This window comes from Armigeres subalbatus, chromosome 2 (genome assembly GCF_024139115.2).
Source record: "Armigeres subalbatus isolate Guangzhou_Male chromosome 2, GZ_Asu_2, whole genome shotgun sequence".
Classification (NCBI taxonomy): Eukaryota; Metazoa; Arthropoda; class Insecta; order Diptera; family Culicidae; genus Armigeres; species Armigeres subalbatus.
In genome coordinates, this window is record NC_085140.1 from 155,102,481 (window position 1) to 155,116,887 (window position 14,407).

Below are 14,407 nucleotides of genomic sequence, written 5' to 3' on the forward strand. Positions count from 1 at the left end.
GAATGGAACCATTTATAGGAAAGCTACATTTATAGGAAAGCCAATTATGTTATACTCACACGCATTCAGCTAGGGACTAAAGAGAGGTGTCACAAAAACACAGTGGACGTAACAATGGACGAACGTGAAAGACGAAACACAGAGCAGTGAAAAAACGCATAATGCGAATCCATATAGGTGGCAATTTATTGAAAACTAAGTAAAACACATATTCATAGCCCCATTCTTATTGAACCTCACGATGAGATTGAACAAGAGTAGCCGAAACCGAACATCAAGAACGAAACACAGAGTACACTGTGAAAAACTCATAATGCGAATCCATATAGGTAACATACACAAAGTACATTGTAAAAAAACGCATAATGCGAATCCATATAGGTGACAATTTGTTGAAAACCAAGTAAAATACATATTCATAACCCCACTCTTTTTTAACCTCACGTTGTGATTGAACAAGAGTAGCCGAAGCCGAACGTCAAGGACGAGACACAGAGTACACTGTGAAAAACGCATAATGCGAATCCATAAAGGTAACATACACAAAGTACATTGTAAAAAAACGCATAATGCGAATCCATATAGGTGACAATTTGATGAAAAAAAACTAAGTAAAAAAACATTTTCATAACCCCACCTTTATTCAACCACAAGTTGAGATTAAACAAGAGTAGCTGAAGCCGAACGTCAAAGACGAAACATAGAGTACACTGTGAAAAGCGCATAATGCGAATCCATATAGGTGACAAACACAAAGTACATTGTAAAAAATGCATAATGCGAATCCATATAGGTGGAAGTTTGTTGAAAAACTAAGTAAAACACATATTCATAACCCCACACTCACGTTGAGATTGAACAAGAGTAGCCAAAGCCGAACGTCAAAGACGAGACACAGAGTACACTGTGAAAAACGCATAATGCGAATCCATATAGGTGACAATTTGTTGAAAACTAAGTAAAACACATATTCATAACCCCACTCTTATTTAACCTCACGTTGAGATTGAACAAGAGTAGCCGAAGATAAACGTCAAGGACGAGACACAGAGTACACTGTGAAAAAACGCATAATGCGAATCCATATAGGTAACATACACAAAGCACATTGTAAAAAACGCATAATGCGAATCCATATAGGTGACAATTTGTTGAAAACTAATTAAAACACATATTCATAACCCCACTCTTATTTAACCTCACGATGAGGTTGAATAAGAGTAGCCGATTATCTCGGAGAAGTAAAAAGTCAACTACGCCATAGCTCCGGTTAGCGCAGCGAGGGCTAAAATACCATTTAAATTCAATTTAAATTCAAATTGTTGAACTGTCTAAAAATGAAAATGAAGAAAAGTTTAGGTTGAAAACCGCAGGACCGCAAGACAAGTTTATGCTGAGCATCGTTAAAGATGGCGGAAGGATTTGGCAGTGCTAATTCGGTCAGTAGAGCACTGGACTGTTCCGTGGATTTGGTTTTGGCGGGTCGTTCAGAGGAGTGCTGTATTTGGAGGTTGATGGAATTGGCAAGTCTGATTTTAAACGGTCGATGGTCGTGGCGGATTCAGTTAGCAGTATACCGGACTGGACTGCCGATAACATTGTTCACGGATTAAGAGGTTGCAAAAGCCAGGTAAGTGACGAATAGATGTGTCCAATGAGGAGAAATGATCTAAAAGTCCGATCCAGGAGTGCCTACGAGTTTAACCGTGACCTAGACCAGAAACCGTAGCGCCGTTGTTGAGTAACTGCGCAATACGTCTCTTAAGATGAATGGGATGGCGTATGGCATCCATGGTTCTAGATATTGACGTTGAGATCACTTCTTTTTCTCGGAATTCGACCTGGAGATCACTACGGAAAAAAAAGTGCGTGGCCAAATGTCGATTGAGAGAATTATTGCATATGATAGGTTCAGAAATACATTCCATTTTCTATTGATTTCACATTTTAATTTGTTTATATGCTAGTGCAGTATGTTTTGATGGTGTTTTTATCTAAGCCTAAGTACACGCTACTAGTAAGTGAGCAACGAGACCGTTTACTTTCCATTTATTAAGGCTTGACAGACTTAGTGAGTAGAAAAACTGGTAGTCCCATATTTATGTTTATTTGTATACGTTATTACATTGGGTTCTTATGTTTACAAGACTGAGTGTGCGAATAATTGTTTTTTGATAACCACATATATTTTACCAAACATATGTTTCCGGATATCGCGTTTTAAATAAGTTGTGTTTTGACATTTCCGTTTCCGGAAAATTCGGAGCTGTTGTAAGTAAATTTGTATATTTGTTTCGTCTTATGAGTTTTTTTCTTGTTTTTTTTATCGTTTTGGTTATTTTTTTTTCTCGTTTCAGAGGGCGAGTAATGGCGCTTGAACCTAGGCCTATATGTACACTGATGGACATAAGTAAGCGTCATGTTTTTATTGAAATCTGTATAAATCCATACGAATGCTTCTGTTTATCAGTGTATAGGTCAGGGCACTAGACTAAAAACTGTGTCCCATCCCAAGACGTTGTGGATCCAAGGAGTGAACATTAACCATCTTAGCAAACTCACTCCCAACGATTCATCAACCAATATTTCATAATGTAAAAAACGGAGCGGTTGGTACGAGATGTCCCCGTTCTATGGCTTAGTTGTGAAATCAAGTTAAGGATTGATTCTCACAGGTATTTTCAACAGCGCTGCACAGTAGGCCTGGCCGCTTTTATGTTTGAACTACATTTACGATGTGCTTCAAACATAAATATTGACAAGAAAAGCGATAGTTGTAGTCGAATCTATCACTTTCCAGGATTCTTTCACGAACTGGCTGTGTATGTGTAGACTAGACTAGACTAGACTAGAAAGTGTTGCATACTATCTATGGCGGGAAGTAGATGAAAGACGGTACATAGAGGAGGATAATGAATCACGAGTTGCCACAGCTGTTGGGAAAACAATCCATCGTTCACACCGTGAAAATCGAAAGACTGTAATGGGCTGGGCATGTTGCCAGAATGTCGAACAATAACCTGGTGAAAAAAGTTCTCGACAGCGATCCGACAGGCACTAGAAGGCGAGTTGCGCTGCGAGCAAGGTGGATCAATCAGGTGGAAGACGATTTGCGGGCCGACTGCGGTGATTTGTGAACTGGGAACATTTTTGCAGTTGTTCATAATTCCCGGAAAGTATGTATTGTATTTTATCGATTGATTGGAAAGCAGTAGCAGTGGAGCCGCTAAAGATTCCGCACAGCTCTTCAGAAGATAGGGCGTTAAACCATCTACACCAGCACCTTTGGAAACATAAAGGTCACAAGGAAGCGTGGAAGATGGATTTCATGGACTGGGACGTTGCCTGCTGCGTGGACATGAGAATACGTTAGTTGATTTCTGGGATTTCACAAACTTCCAAAATATTATTCGGCCATTTGTACACAAAAGCATGTAAAAACTAAAATAACTTAAGAGGCACATGTATCTCAATGAGATAACACGTAGGGACACGGCAGGTATTTCCGTCCATCGTCGTAGGGTCTAAACCCAACGAAAGCAACGTACATTTGCTAGAACTGCACTATAGCAGAACATTTCTCCTGAGCTTACGACTGGGTACGTATGAGTTTTACAAAAAAGCGTCTCTTTTATTGGTTTTCGAGACTATGACGAACAGACGAAAATACCTTCCGTGTCCCTATTTCAAAGGTAAAATCATAAAAGAAAATATTGATTTTTTTTTCATTTGATACTTTGGATATTTGGTAATTTCGTTCGTATTATGGGAAACGATGAAAAATTACTAAGTTCAAAAAAATAATTTCAATGGATGAATAACTCGAATAACGAAATAAAAGAAATTCACGGATTGAAAGCTTTCACTGTCCAAAACACGCCTAATTGTGCAGTATGTATTAGGAAGTAACATAAAAAGTGCAATAATTTGGTGAATACATAGAGCCAATAAATGAACGTATGAGTAAGCAGTGTGTCGCAGGCTCTATTGCTTGCTTCAACATTTTCGGCGAAGAAAATTGCACTGATTTGAATAGGCACTCGGCCGATACCGACGGAAAGCTTCTCTATCAAACCTGACGAACATTCCAGGAATTTCACCGAAAATTTGAGCGAACGTGTCAATACCGATGAGATTGTCCGATAAATCCCAGTGGTTCCACAAATTACACAACATTCGACGTTCGACGTGAGTTGGTTAAAGCAGCGAAGTACTGGTATACCAGTATGCTGTTTCTAACCGCCGTACCAAGCAGCAAGCTCCGTCAGTATGCAGGCTTTCAATCATTTCAGAAATTTACAGATGGTTCAAGTTGCTTACAGCGTCCTTCAGAATTACACAATATATTTGATATATGGCTTATAATTTATTAAGTTAACTGATATTTATCCTATGCTTTGAAGTTGCGTTATTATTCGTATGCTTTTTTATTCAGAAATTGCCTTAGAGTTTTTTTTACCAATTGTGAATAAGAAGCTTAGACATGTAATCACCACTTGAACATTTAAAGTATTTTAAATCACACCTGGACTTAATAACTGTTGGCCTAATAAATGCATCTCAGCCAGGGTTAACTTCGATTCTTTACAACTACTTGTGTAATCCGCATTACTAGCAACACGTGCAATAAAGCGAGAAAACTTGATTGGTGCTGGAATGCTTGCACATATTTGTCCGCATTCCAGCTGTATCATCTATAATCCTCTATCTTTCCATCGTCTATTTTCCAGAACTCATCAATCGTCGATTGGATTTCGACCAAGGTACGGAAAAGCAAGCTGAACCTTGTGGTGGCCACGTACGCCCGCACGTACACGTTGGCCAGGGAAACCCGCACGGCCGTGGCATCGCCAATTAGTGGACTCGGAGATGCCGGATCAAACACCCAAAAGGCCGGCTATTTAGCGCAGTACGAGCTATGCCCGTTGAAAACAAATTACGCAACCATTGCCGACGGTGGCACCGCAACCGTCTACTACACAAAGGGTTCGAGCTGGATTAGTTCGGAGACGGAGGACACACTGGCTCAGAAGTACTCCTACGCGGTGATAAACGGCCTTGGCGGGGTGGCCATTTATACGCTCGATTGGGACGATTGGACCAATGATTGTGGTATGGGGTCGTTCCCGTCCGCTGCCCTTGCCCGGGATTATCTGTATTCTGGTACAAACGGCGCCTAGAGCTATTGATTTTTCAATTTGCAATAGAATTTACTTTGATGTGAAATTACAACAGTTCAACTAGTTATTTTTCAAGAAAATAAACTTTTTATATCCATAGTGTAGTTGTTTTGTTATAAATTCTTACTATTAAACTTTAAAAAACTCAAAATACAAATCTTAAAATTATTGTTTAAGATCGTAGCATGTACAATTTTGCAAGATTTTCATACAAAAAAATTAATACAGATACTGTATTAAAATAATACAAAGTTGTAAGATTCCTATACAATGGTTGCTTTAAAATCTGTTGTATATGCTTAAACTTTATACAGTTTGTGTGAAGTTCTTATGCAGAACTGTTTTAAAATCTGCCATCCGCTGGTTGGGCGGGATAACGCGTGTATTAAAACTTTTTTTTTTTTTCATTTTGAGGTACCAAGGCAAGTCAACGCCAAGGATGTTTTCAATCATTTAGTTATTTGGGTTCGATCATTTGATAGTTTGCCAATAACCTATTTCAGAGTCTAAATTGCATCGACAATTTCGGAGGCCAGTAAGCTATTTGCAGGTAATTTGCGGATGTTTTCAAGATTGGATTTACTTCTTAACAGGAGGCTGAGAACGCTATGTATGATGTCCCTAATGGTTTGTTTGATTTGGTAACATTTGTTATTACTTCAGAAATTGTTGTTATGTTGGCAAGAACACTTAAATGTTCCTTTGCCCCGGAACCGGATGGTGTACCCGCAGTTGTGCTTCGACGTTGTGTCAACGCCTTGGCCGGACCATTATGTGATGTTTTCAATCCAGCGTTTGAGCAAGTAGAGCTTCCAGCGTGTGGAAGCAATCATTTATCTGCCCTATTTTTACCCTTCTAGTATACAAAGTATACGTAAAACGGACTTTTTAAAGGAGGCCCGGAGACCAATAGTGCGTGATGTTTTACAAGGGTTTAAGGCTATGGTAAAATCTGCGCGACAGACACCTGAGCATCCACACTATGCTCGAAGGCGAACAGGGATGGGCTCCTCCCGACCTGCTAAAAATGTGCCTCCCGGCTAAACCGGGTCCCTCATCCTCCTTGCCTCCATTCCCTCGGGACCACGGGATGCTGCGACTACTTCGGCGGGGAGAGTGGGTCGCAGACTGGCTTGCTGATATCCAGACAACATAGCGTCTCGATCCCTCGGCGGTCGTGCCACAAACTTCCTCACTCGAATCCTCCTGACTTCCCTCGGCGTCGAGGGTGGTCCACCAGTTCCGGTGAAGGAAACTTCCGCACTGATGGTGCCCCGCCTACCGGCGGCTATCACAGGGGACGCTTTCACACATTGCGCCGACTTCGTCTTCGGGTTGCAGATGTGGTCCGACAGTTCCGGTGGTGGATGACGTCCGCACTGGCGGTGCCCTACATACCTGAAGCACTTCCTTCTTTCTTCAGCAGGTCGTTCCGACGATTCCGGTTGGTAGAATACTTCCGATTCACTGGCGCTCCGACGACTCGAGACGAAACACTGCTCACTAAGCTGGATTTCCCTCCAAACCGACGCTTATTTGCTGGTGGACGCTGCAGCTCTGACAGTATTTTCGTCACGAGTCTGCTTACCGCATTACACGTGTCTTCTTCGTTACACATTTGCTCTGCAATGTTGTTCGCTCGTAGGGCAGGCATTCCTCTACGTACTTCCGCAAACCTTGGGCAATCGATTACCACGTGTTCTGGAGTTTCCTCTATGTTGATACACGCCGGGCATGTTCGGACAGGAACTGTGTGAGGTAAAAGTTCACCTCTCCATGCTCCCTATTGACCCACGTCGATACATTGGGGATGAGCCGGTGGGTCCACCTTCCATTATCCGCATTGTCTCACTCCTGCTGCCACTTCACCATAGCGTCCAGTCTCACCGCCTTCCTCACATTTCTGGTATCCCTCCGATGGTAGCATGCTGTTCAACTTTCGGCGGTTACGTTTTGTCTTGAGCACAGCTCCCCTGGCTGGAGCTCCGTACCTCAGTATCGAGGATGATACTGCTGCCAAAAGACGTCTACTGCTGCTTTTAGGACCACCCACGTTCAACATGATCCTTGCAAACGCACTGACCATTTTAGCAGCCTTTTCGCAGGAATAGTCCACATGGGTAATGAAATTCAACCGGTCGTCGATCATCACTCCTAGATGCCTCAAAGCCCGCACGGACGGTATGTTGTGTCCTCCTACGGTAATCTGGATCCGCTGGATCTCTCGGCAGTTTCCAACCAGCAGAACTTCTGTTTTGTTGTGAGCAAGCTGCAGCTTGTCTCCATTCATCCAGTTTTCAACTGTGTCGGTCGTTTCTTTCAACCACTGTTCAATTATCGACATTCGACATCATCCGCGAATCCAAAGATCTTCGCGCCTTTGAGCAACTTCAGCTTTAAAACTCCGTTGTAAATAATGTTCCACAGCGTTGGGCCTAGTATGGAACCTTGTGGAACACCCGCCGAAACCCTAATTGACTTCTGCCCCGAATTCGTTTCGTAAACCAGAATCCGGTTCAGGAAGTAACTTTTAAGGATTCTACACAGGTAGTCAGGTTCACCCTATCCGGAAAGTTACCATCTGCTAGGCATCTCTGCAGCACCATCCTGAACAAGTTTGGAAACGCGAGTATCGCAGTTTTTAGAGCCACGTTTGGAATTCCATCTGGACTCGGAGCATTCTTCATCTTCAGACTTTTCGCCACTGATGACAGCTTGTCGTTGGAGACTTGCATACCTGCAATGGTTACTCCGTCTTCATCTGCGTACGGACCGTCAACGATGACCTTCAGCTTGCCCGGACACATTTCCGCTGGCGTCGCTGGACGTCGATGATGGACTCTCTGTCATCTCTGCGGAATGTATTAACGGTACCTTCGTTGCACAGTCTGACGTCCAGCTTTGCCAACGACTCCAGCAGACTGTAACCTCTGGGTTAGCCCAAGCATTGAAGTCGCCTCCGATGATTACCGGTTTTTGGCCGATCAGTTTCTCCGTGAGTGAATCCAGCATCCGGTTACATTGCTCCAAAGTCCATCTTGGGGGTGCGTAGCAGCTACACACGAAGATCCCGTTGATTTTGGAAATAACGAAACTTTCACTTGAGCTGTCTACCACTTCCTGAATAGGGAATTTGCCCATCACTTGGATAGCCGTAATCCCCGATGCATCCGTCACCCAGTTGCCGTTGTCAGAAGGGATCAGCAATAATTGCCTCGTCACACATTGCTTTTGTTGTCGACTGCCACAACAGTAGATGTGCGGTGTCGCAATGATTGAGATTTAACTGGATGACCTCCATTAATCCTGGCTCGCTATCGCCTTCTTGTATGCAGGGCATTGGAAGCCACCCTTCGTATGCTCGTTACCGTCCTCCGGTTTGCAGAGCAGGCATCTTGTCCTTCTTCACCACATTTCCTACATAGACTGGATCTGTTCGGACCTTTGCAGCTTCGCGCCTGGTGGTCAAACGCCATGCATTTAAAGCATCGCTCCATCTGTTTGGTAACTCGTGGGGTGAATCTCACCGGACACACCGATCATCCTACTTTCACCTTGCCCGTCTCCACCATTTTGTTGGCAGCCTCTGCTGGTAGTCGTATCACTGTTACTTGTGTGCCACGCTCTTCTCAGTCGAATCGTCATTTGCACTTACCCCAGCTTGCATTGTGAGGCCAGTTTGTCTTCCGTCGTGATCTAGTCCAGGTCTCTGCACTCGACCACTGCTTCCTGGGTGGCTGAGAGCTCTCAGCCTGCCGTAACCCCTTACCACCGTCTTTTATGGGTGGACGATTTCGCAGCCCTGTGTGTGTATGTGTGTGCGCAAACTAATCTCACTCATTTTTTAACTGATTTGCATGCTTCATTCGACGCTGAATCTTGTCCCATTGTTTCGTATTAAAAATCGGACTATGGGCTTCGGAGTTATGGCCAAAATATATTTTTTTACAATAAAATTACTCTCTCATTTTTCAGGAACTTATCCTTAACCGATTTGCTCGCAACAAGCTGCATTTGATGCGGAATCCTGTCCTGCTGCTTGGGTGGGGGTCAGGCAGTGTTGTCCTACACTCTGTGCTAAAAATTCTGCTCTTTGATTTTACTCCATCTAAACGATTTTATAATCTTAGCTTTCAGTGGAGTGTATTTTCAGCACGCGCGCTCCTGTGGCTCTGGAGCTAACAGATTTACACGGCATTTAGAAAATTCAAATATCTCTCTATCAGATACACTTACTTTGTTAAGATTATAAAACTTTTAAGATGTAGTAAAATCGAGGAGCGTTCTACTATTTGTGTCGGTCATCAGTTATCCTTGTGAGCAAAACGGCTTAGGATTCCCAATCTGGAGATAGCGAATTCGATTCTTTCGTTTTCGTGTGGGAAACATTTTCGACTCCCTGGTCGTATTCATTTTGCTTTCTGGCAAAGAAATCTTTTAATCAATAAGTGTGGAGTATACTAATACTCAATACTATTACTCGATACTCAATACTAGGTCAGATTGGACACGCGTCGAGACCTTCGGTTTCGGTGCAAGCTTCGGTTTAATACACTTCTACGAACGGTAAGCACTATTATCGCAAAGGCTTTTGCAGCTCTTCGGTTTGTTCGAGGCATTACCAGCTGACAATTACCAGCAGCTTCAATGATATCTATGCAATTAAACAGCCGTATTGCTCATACGTCCCCATATCACAGAACGCAGACTATCTGGATTGAGAGAGTGCAACGTAGCTTTATCCGATACGCACTTCGTAATCTACACGGGCCGCTGCAAACTTATTGCATTGATACTTATAAGTAAATTGACAAGAAGAAATCTGTTAGATTTTGAAATTCCAAGAAATAACTGTTTTTTTGGCAAAACGCTCACCCTGGCTCTGTGCACAATCACAGCACCCCACTATAGTCTTCAGTACCGGGATTCGTGAGACTTATTCCAGCCTGAATAGATCCGTCAGTGGAACGCTTCTGGATTAATGATCCTGGATGCTGATTGGGGGCCCCTTATAGGTTAACCTCAGAAACGGATAGAACAAAACAATATCTCTAATTGAATAACAGGCGCCCGAATTTGTGTGACTTATACTTCTGCTCCTTCAGGTGGTTGATAATATATTCGTCCAAGTTGGGTAGGTTCTGGTCAAGTGGTTGTACATTCTTGTATATTGCGGAAACTTCCATGAGATGCATGAGATGGGTTTGATCTTAGCGGTTTGATGGGCAGTAAAGGCAGGAACGGGTATATGTGTCTATCAAGCAGTAATAAACGTAACGGGAGCTAAGAGGTAATATTCGTAGAAAGCAGCGGGGTTTATCTCTGGTTAGTTATCTCTGGTTAGTTAGGATCGCAACACGAAAGAAAGATTGCAATAAAAGACCGCAACGCAACTGCTCAGCTTAATGACACCGTACGGCAGAATACTCGAAAAGCCGCGTATATTAAAACACCACGGATAGCTAGTTTTATAGTTAGGTTGCCAACAATAATGTCCTAATAAGGTTTTATTTATATTATAACAGTATTTTACGAAAGCTAATTGGAGAGACGAAGTGATTTGAGCGTGAACCGATGGTTCTACTAATAATTCAAGTCAAGATGTGACCCATGAAAAACGGAAAAAATCTATCTTATTGTTTGTTTGTCATATCAACAGGCTGTAGTGAAACACAGCGACTATTGGAACACTGCACCAATAATTGGAGGTATTATTTTAGGTAACAGTTACAGATTCTGCTGCGATTGGATCGATTTGAGTGTAAAATATGATTGATGAGCTTTCGGATGCAAACTTGAGGTAAGCGAAATGAAGTACAGACTTGGTCTGAGTGAACAAATAATGGTCGAACTTGTATTGATTCATAGTGAACAACTTATAAGTTAATTTTTTTATCCTTAACACGTGATACAATGAATTACTATTTTTTTCTCGTTGTGTACATTTTCGACGGCGATCAGTTGGTTGATCTATGATCGGATGAATAACTATGTATAAGGAAACTGAGGAAATGCTAAGAGAATACTAAGTGGAAAAGCAGGAATGTAGAGCCATTAAAGAAAAAGATAGAGCCAGTTAAATCCCTTTATCGTGGTTAATTAATAAGTTGTAAGCGTTTTCTTAAAATACAGAATGAATTCGAACCGTATTCAATTGTGTTTAATTCGATTCATGGCTCTTATGGCTCTGTACTTGAAATGTGCTTTTCATGTTACTGTTCAGCACTTCCAAACCTGATTATTAAAAGCTTTCATGGTTTAAACTACGACAAGCATATTATCTACGCTTAGACAGTAGAGATTTTTTTCATCTGAATACGTCCCATACCATACTAATTATCGTCACCTTATTGGTAATCTTATGCCTTGACTCGCAAAGCTAAATGGCCACCCCATTTTTTTATCACCAACCGCTTAAATTGGTTGAGCCCTAATCTCCAGAAACTCCCTTCCACCATTTACAATGTAACCGAGAACATCCCTCGAGGATAATCATTGAATTGGCTTACTACCCACAAATCCACCCCTTGCACAGGAAGGTTAGGAAGGTTCCCTTTAGCACTTTGTTTCATCTTCGTTTTGGAGGCATGAGAAAGTATCCTTTTTTGCTCCCCTTTGGCAAGCCCTTTTTTCATCCACAAATTCCTCTCGCCCTGCGTCCCACAATCACTGATCGTTGTCGAGCAAAATCTTTTTCTGGAGGGCAATACCGTAGCAGAACAATGAATATAATTTACCTGAAAATCCGTTGAAATGCTTAGTTGTCAGATGCACTGCCGTTTGTCAAGCTGTAAACAGGAAAAACACGAAAAGGATGTCGGTTAGGCAATGAATATCAGTGGCGTTATATTTTATTATATTTTCATTGATAAAGTTGAATTGATAAAGGGACTCGCTTAATATGTAGACACACGATTTATCTCTCAAAAACGTTTCTAGTGGTCCGTTTTAATTGTTTTCACAGCCAATTGTTGGGGAAGCTGTCCTATGGTCGGGATTCCGATGGGATTTTTTAAAATCTCTACAGGAAATTCCTTGGAATTTCCACATGAAAAATTATTTTTTAAAGAAATTTTCTCTGCAGATTCTTCGAACTTCGCAAATTCTTTGATTTATCGGTACATATAGAGTTTCGTTACTCGTCATTCTTTTCATCTTACATCAGACACAGGCAATGGAACAGAAACGTGTCAATCAACATTGTTCTGAATCATTCTTCTGCTTATTCTATGGCTCTACATTCCAATTAAAACTTGGACTTCTTTTCAACTTAGTATTCTATTAGCATTTTGTCAGTTATTAATTGAAAGCTTTTCTATGCCCGTCGTTACATTTCATGAGTATGTATCTTGTGTGGCAATTACAAAGGACACACTATGCCCAAGGAATCGAAAATGCTTGCAACCCGAAAACATCCTTGTCCGGGCCGTGAATCGAACTCGCCATCTCCGGATTGGCAATCCTACACCTTGGTTCGCAAGGCTATCTAAAGACCGCCATTCTGAATCATTAGACGACATAAAATTGTCCTTCACACGTATCTTGTGCTTCAAAGTCATTTAGATTTTTTCAGATTTCCTTTCGCTTGAATAAATGTTTGCTATTCAAAACAAAAAGACAGTGTTGAATATTTTTCAACCATAGCAACAACAAACAAGTGCTGCAATTTCAGGTTCCTATCAAAGAATGAACCATTCCAGGAAGGACTCGTCATTATCGAAGCGAGTATGATGGGTGGTTGTTTATGTGGGTTATAACAACGTAGGGGAAAACAATGCCAGGAAAAGGAAAGAAAGAAAAATTAGAACGACATCTTTGACGTTGATTTTGGGTTCAGGTCTATCATCATTACTAATTTTATTTTCGTACATTTATTACTGATTACAACTTTTTGAAATGCTGCATTATCGCATCCAGCACAGAATGTACCCTCAATCAGCCTCATAAATAATGGGTTGAAAGGACATTCCAATCGAGTGCGTTTTAATTGAAGTGGTTGACCCATGAATAGATTGGATACAGTGAATATTGATGAAGATGTGGCACAGGGTATCGATCGACGCGAACTAAACTTTATTTCGATGAGAACCCCCAACTCAAATATTCCTTGTACCTATACAATATTTATTATAAGCTTCTGGGATGTGGTGTCATTAGTTTCACACTTATGGAGACTACAGTTCGATCGAATCATGGCGGAGTCCTCCAAGTTCTTGAACCTTAATCTATTTATCGCACAACCCTACAACTGACGTTGACGTGCTCAGTACACATAAAACATAATCGCTTACATTTGATTTATATAAAATAAATTAGAACATTTCAACATGATTCTCAACAATGTTCTTCTTCTTCTTCTTCTACTTATTCTATGGCTCCACACCCAACACCCAACACCCAACACCCAACTGTGAAAATTTTTACCATCATGTTTGGTCAAATACCTCGAAATTTGTAAGATTTAGAAAACTGGTGTCTTCTACAATGTCGTTGAAGTAGTTAGAAATATCATGATAGAGGTAAGCTTAGTTTGGAATTCACCCGCTTGGCAGCGCTAGTGTATGATGAATTACTTGTTAGGTGAGATATCTCGCAAATTGTGGGATTTAGAATGCTGTCGTCTTCTACAAAGTTGTTTGGGAGGTAAAAACCATTGTGATGCAGGTAGGCTAGGGAATTCAACCGCTTGGCGGCGCTAGTGTATAAGAAATTATTTTTAGGTGAGATCGGAATCTGTTGGAGTTATCATCTTCTACAAAGGTGTTCGGTGGTAATATTCAATATGGAAGCAGAATTAGTTTGGAATAAAACCGCTTGGCGGCGCTAGCGTATGAGAATTACTTGTAAGGTGAGATATCTTGCTATCTGTGAGGCTTAGGAAAGTAGCGTTTTCTACAAAGTTGTTCGGGTGGTAATATCCAATATGGAAGCAAAGCTAGCTTGGATTTCAACCGCTTGACGCGCTAGTAAGTGAGGAATTGCTTGTTACGTGAGATATATCTCAATCCTGCAACTTTCAATATATTACCTATTCCAACACACTGAACCCCCCAGATACAACCCTAAACGGATAAATTCCAGAATAGCTTCCTAGATAATTATTTTGATAATTCATAACATAAGAAAACTATCAGAGTGATGCAGCTTTAAAGAAATCAAGCTCATGGAACTTCAAAATCAGATTTGGGAATACCTAACGTATATTCTAACAGCTATCTAATCTGAAG

The 14,407-nt window shown here is 41.4% G+C and overlaps 2 protein-coding genes across 3 annotated transcripts in view; one reads left to right on the forward strand and one right to left on the reverse strand.

Annotated features, from left to right (window-relative positions):
* LOC134211051 (chitotriosidase-1-like) overlaps positions 1-5,207 on the forward strand; it is a 49,898-nt gene extending 44,691 nt beyond the window's left edge. For both annotated transcript variants that reach the window (XM_062687614.1, XM_062687615.1), the window contains exon 7: positions 4,731-5,207. In XM_062687614.1, the coding sequence (XP_062543598.1) occupies positions 4,731-5,180 (450 nt within the window). In that variant the 3' untranslated portion in view covers positions 5,181-5,207. The remainder of the gene's footprint in view (positions 1-4,730) is intronic.
* Positions 1-14,407, reverse strand: part of LOC134211050 (G-protein coupled receptor dmsr-1) — a 454,370-nt gene that overhangs the window by 145,710 nt on the left and 294,253 nt on the right. Inside the window, exon 3 of the mRNA XM_062687612.1 lies at positions 11,918-11,968. The gene's annotated coding sequence lies outside the window, so the exon portion shown is untranslated. The remainder of the gene's footprint in view (positions 1-11,917; positions 11,969-14,407) is intronic.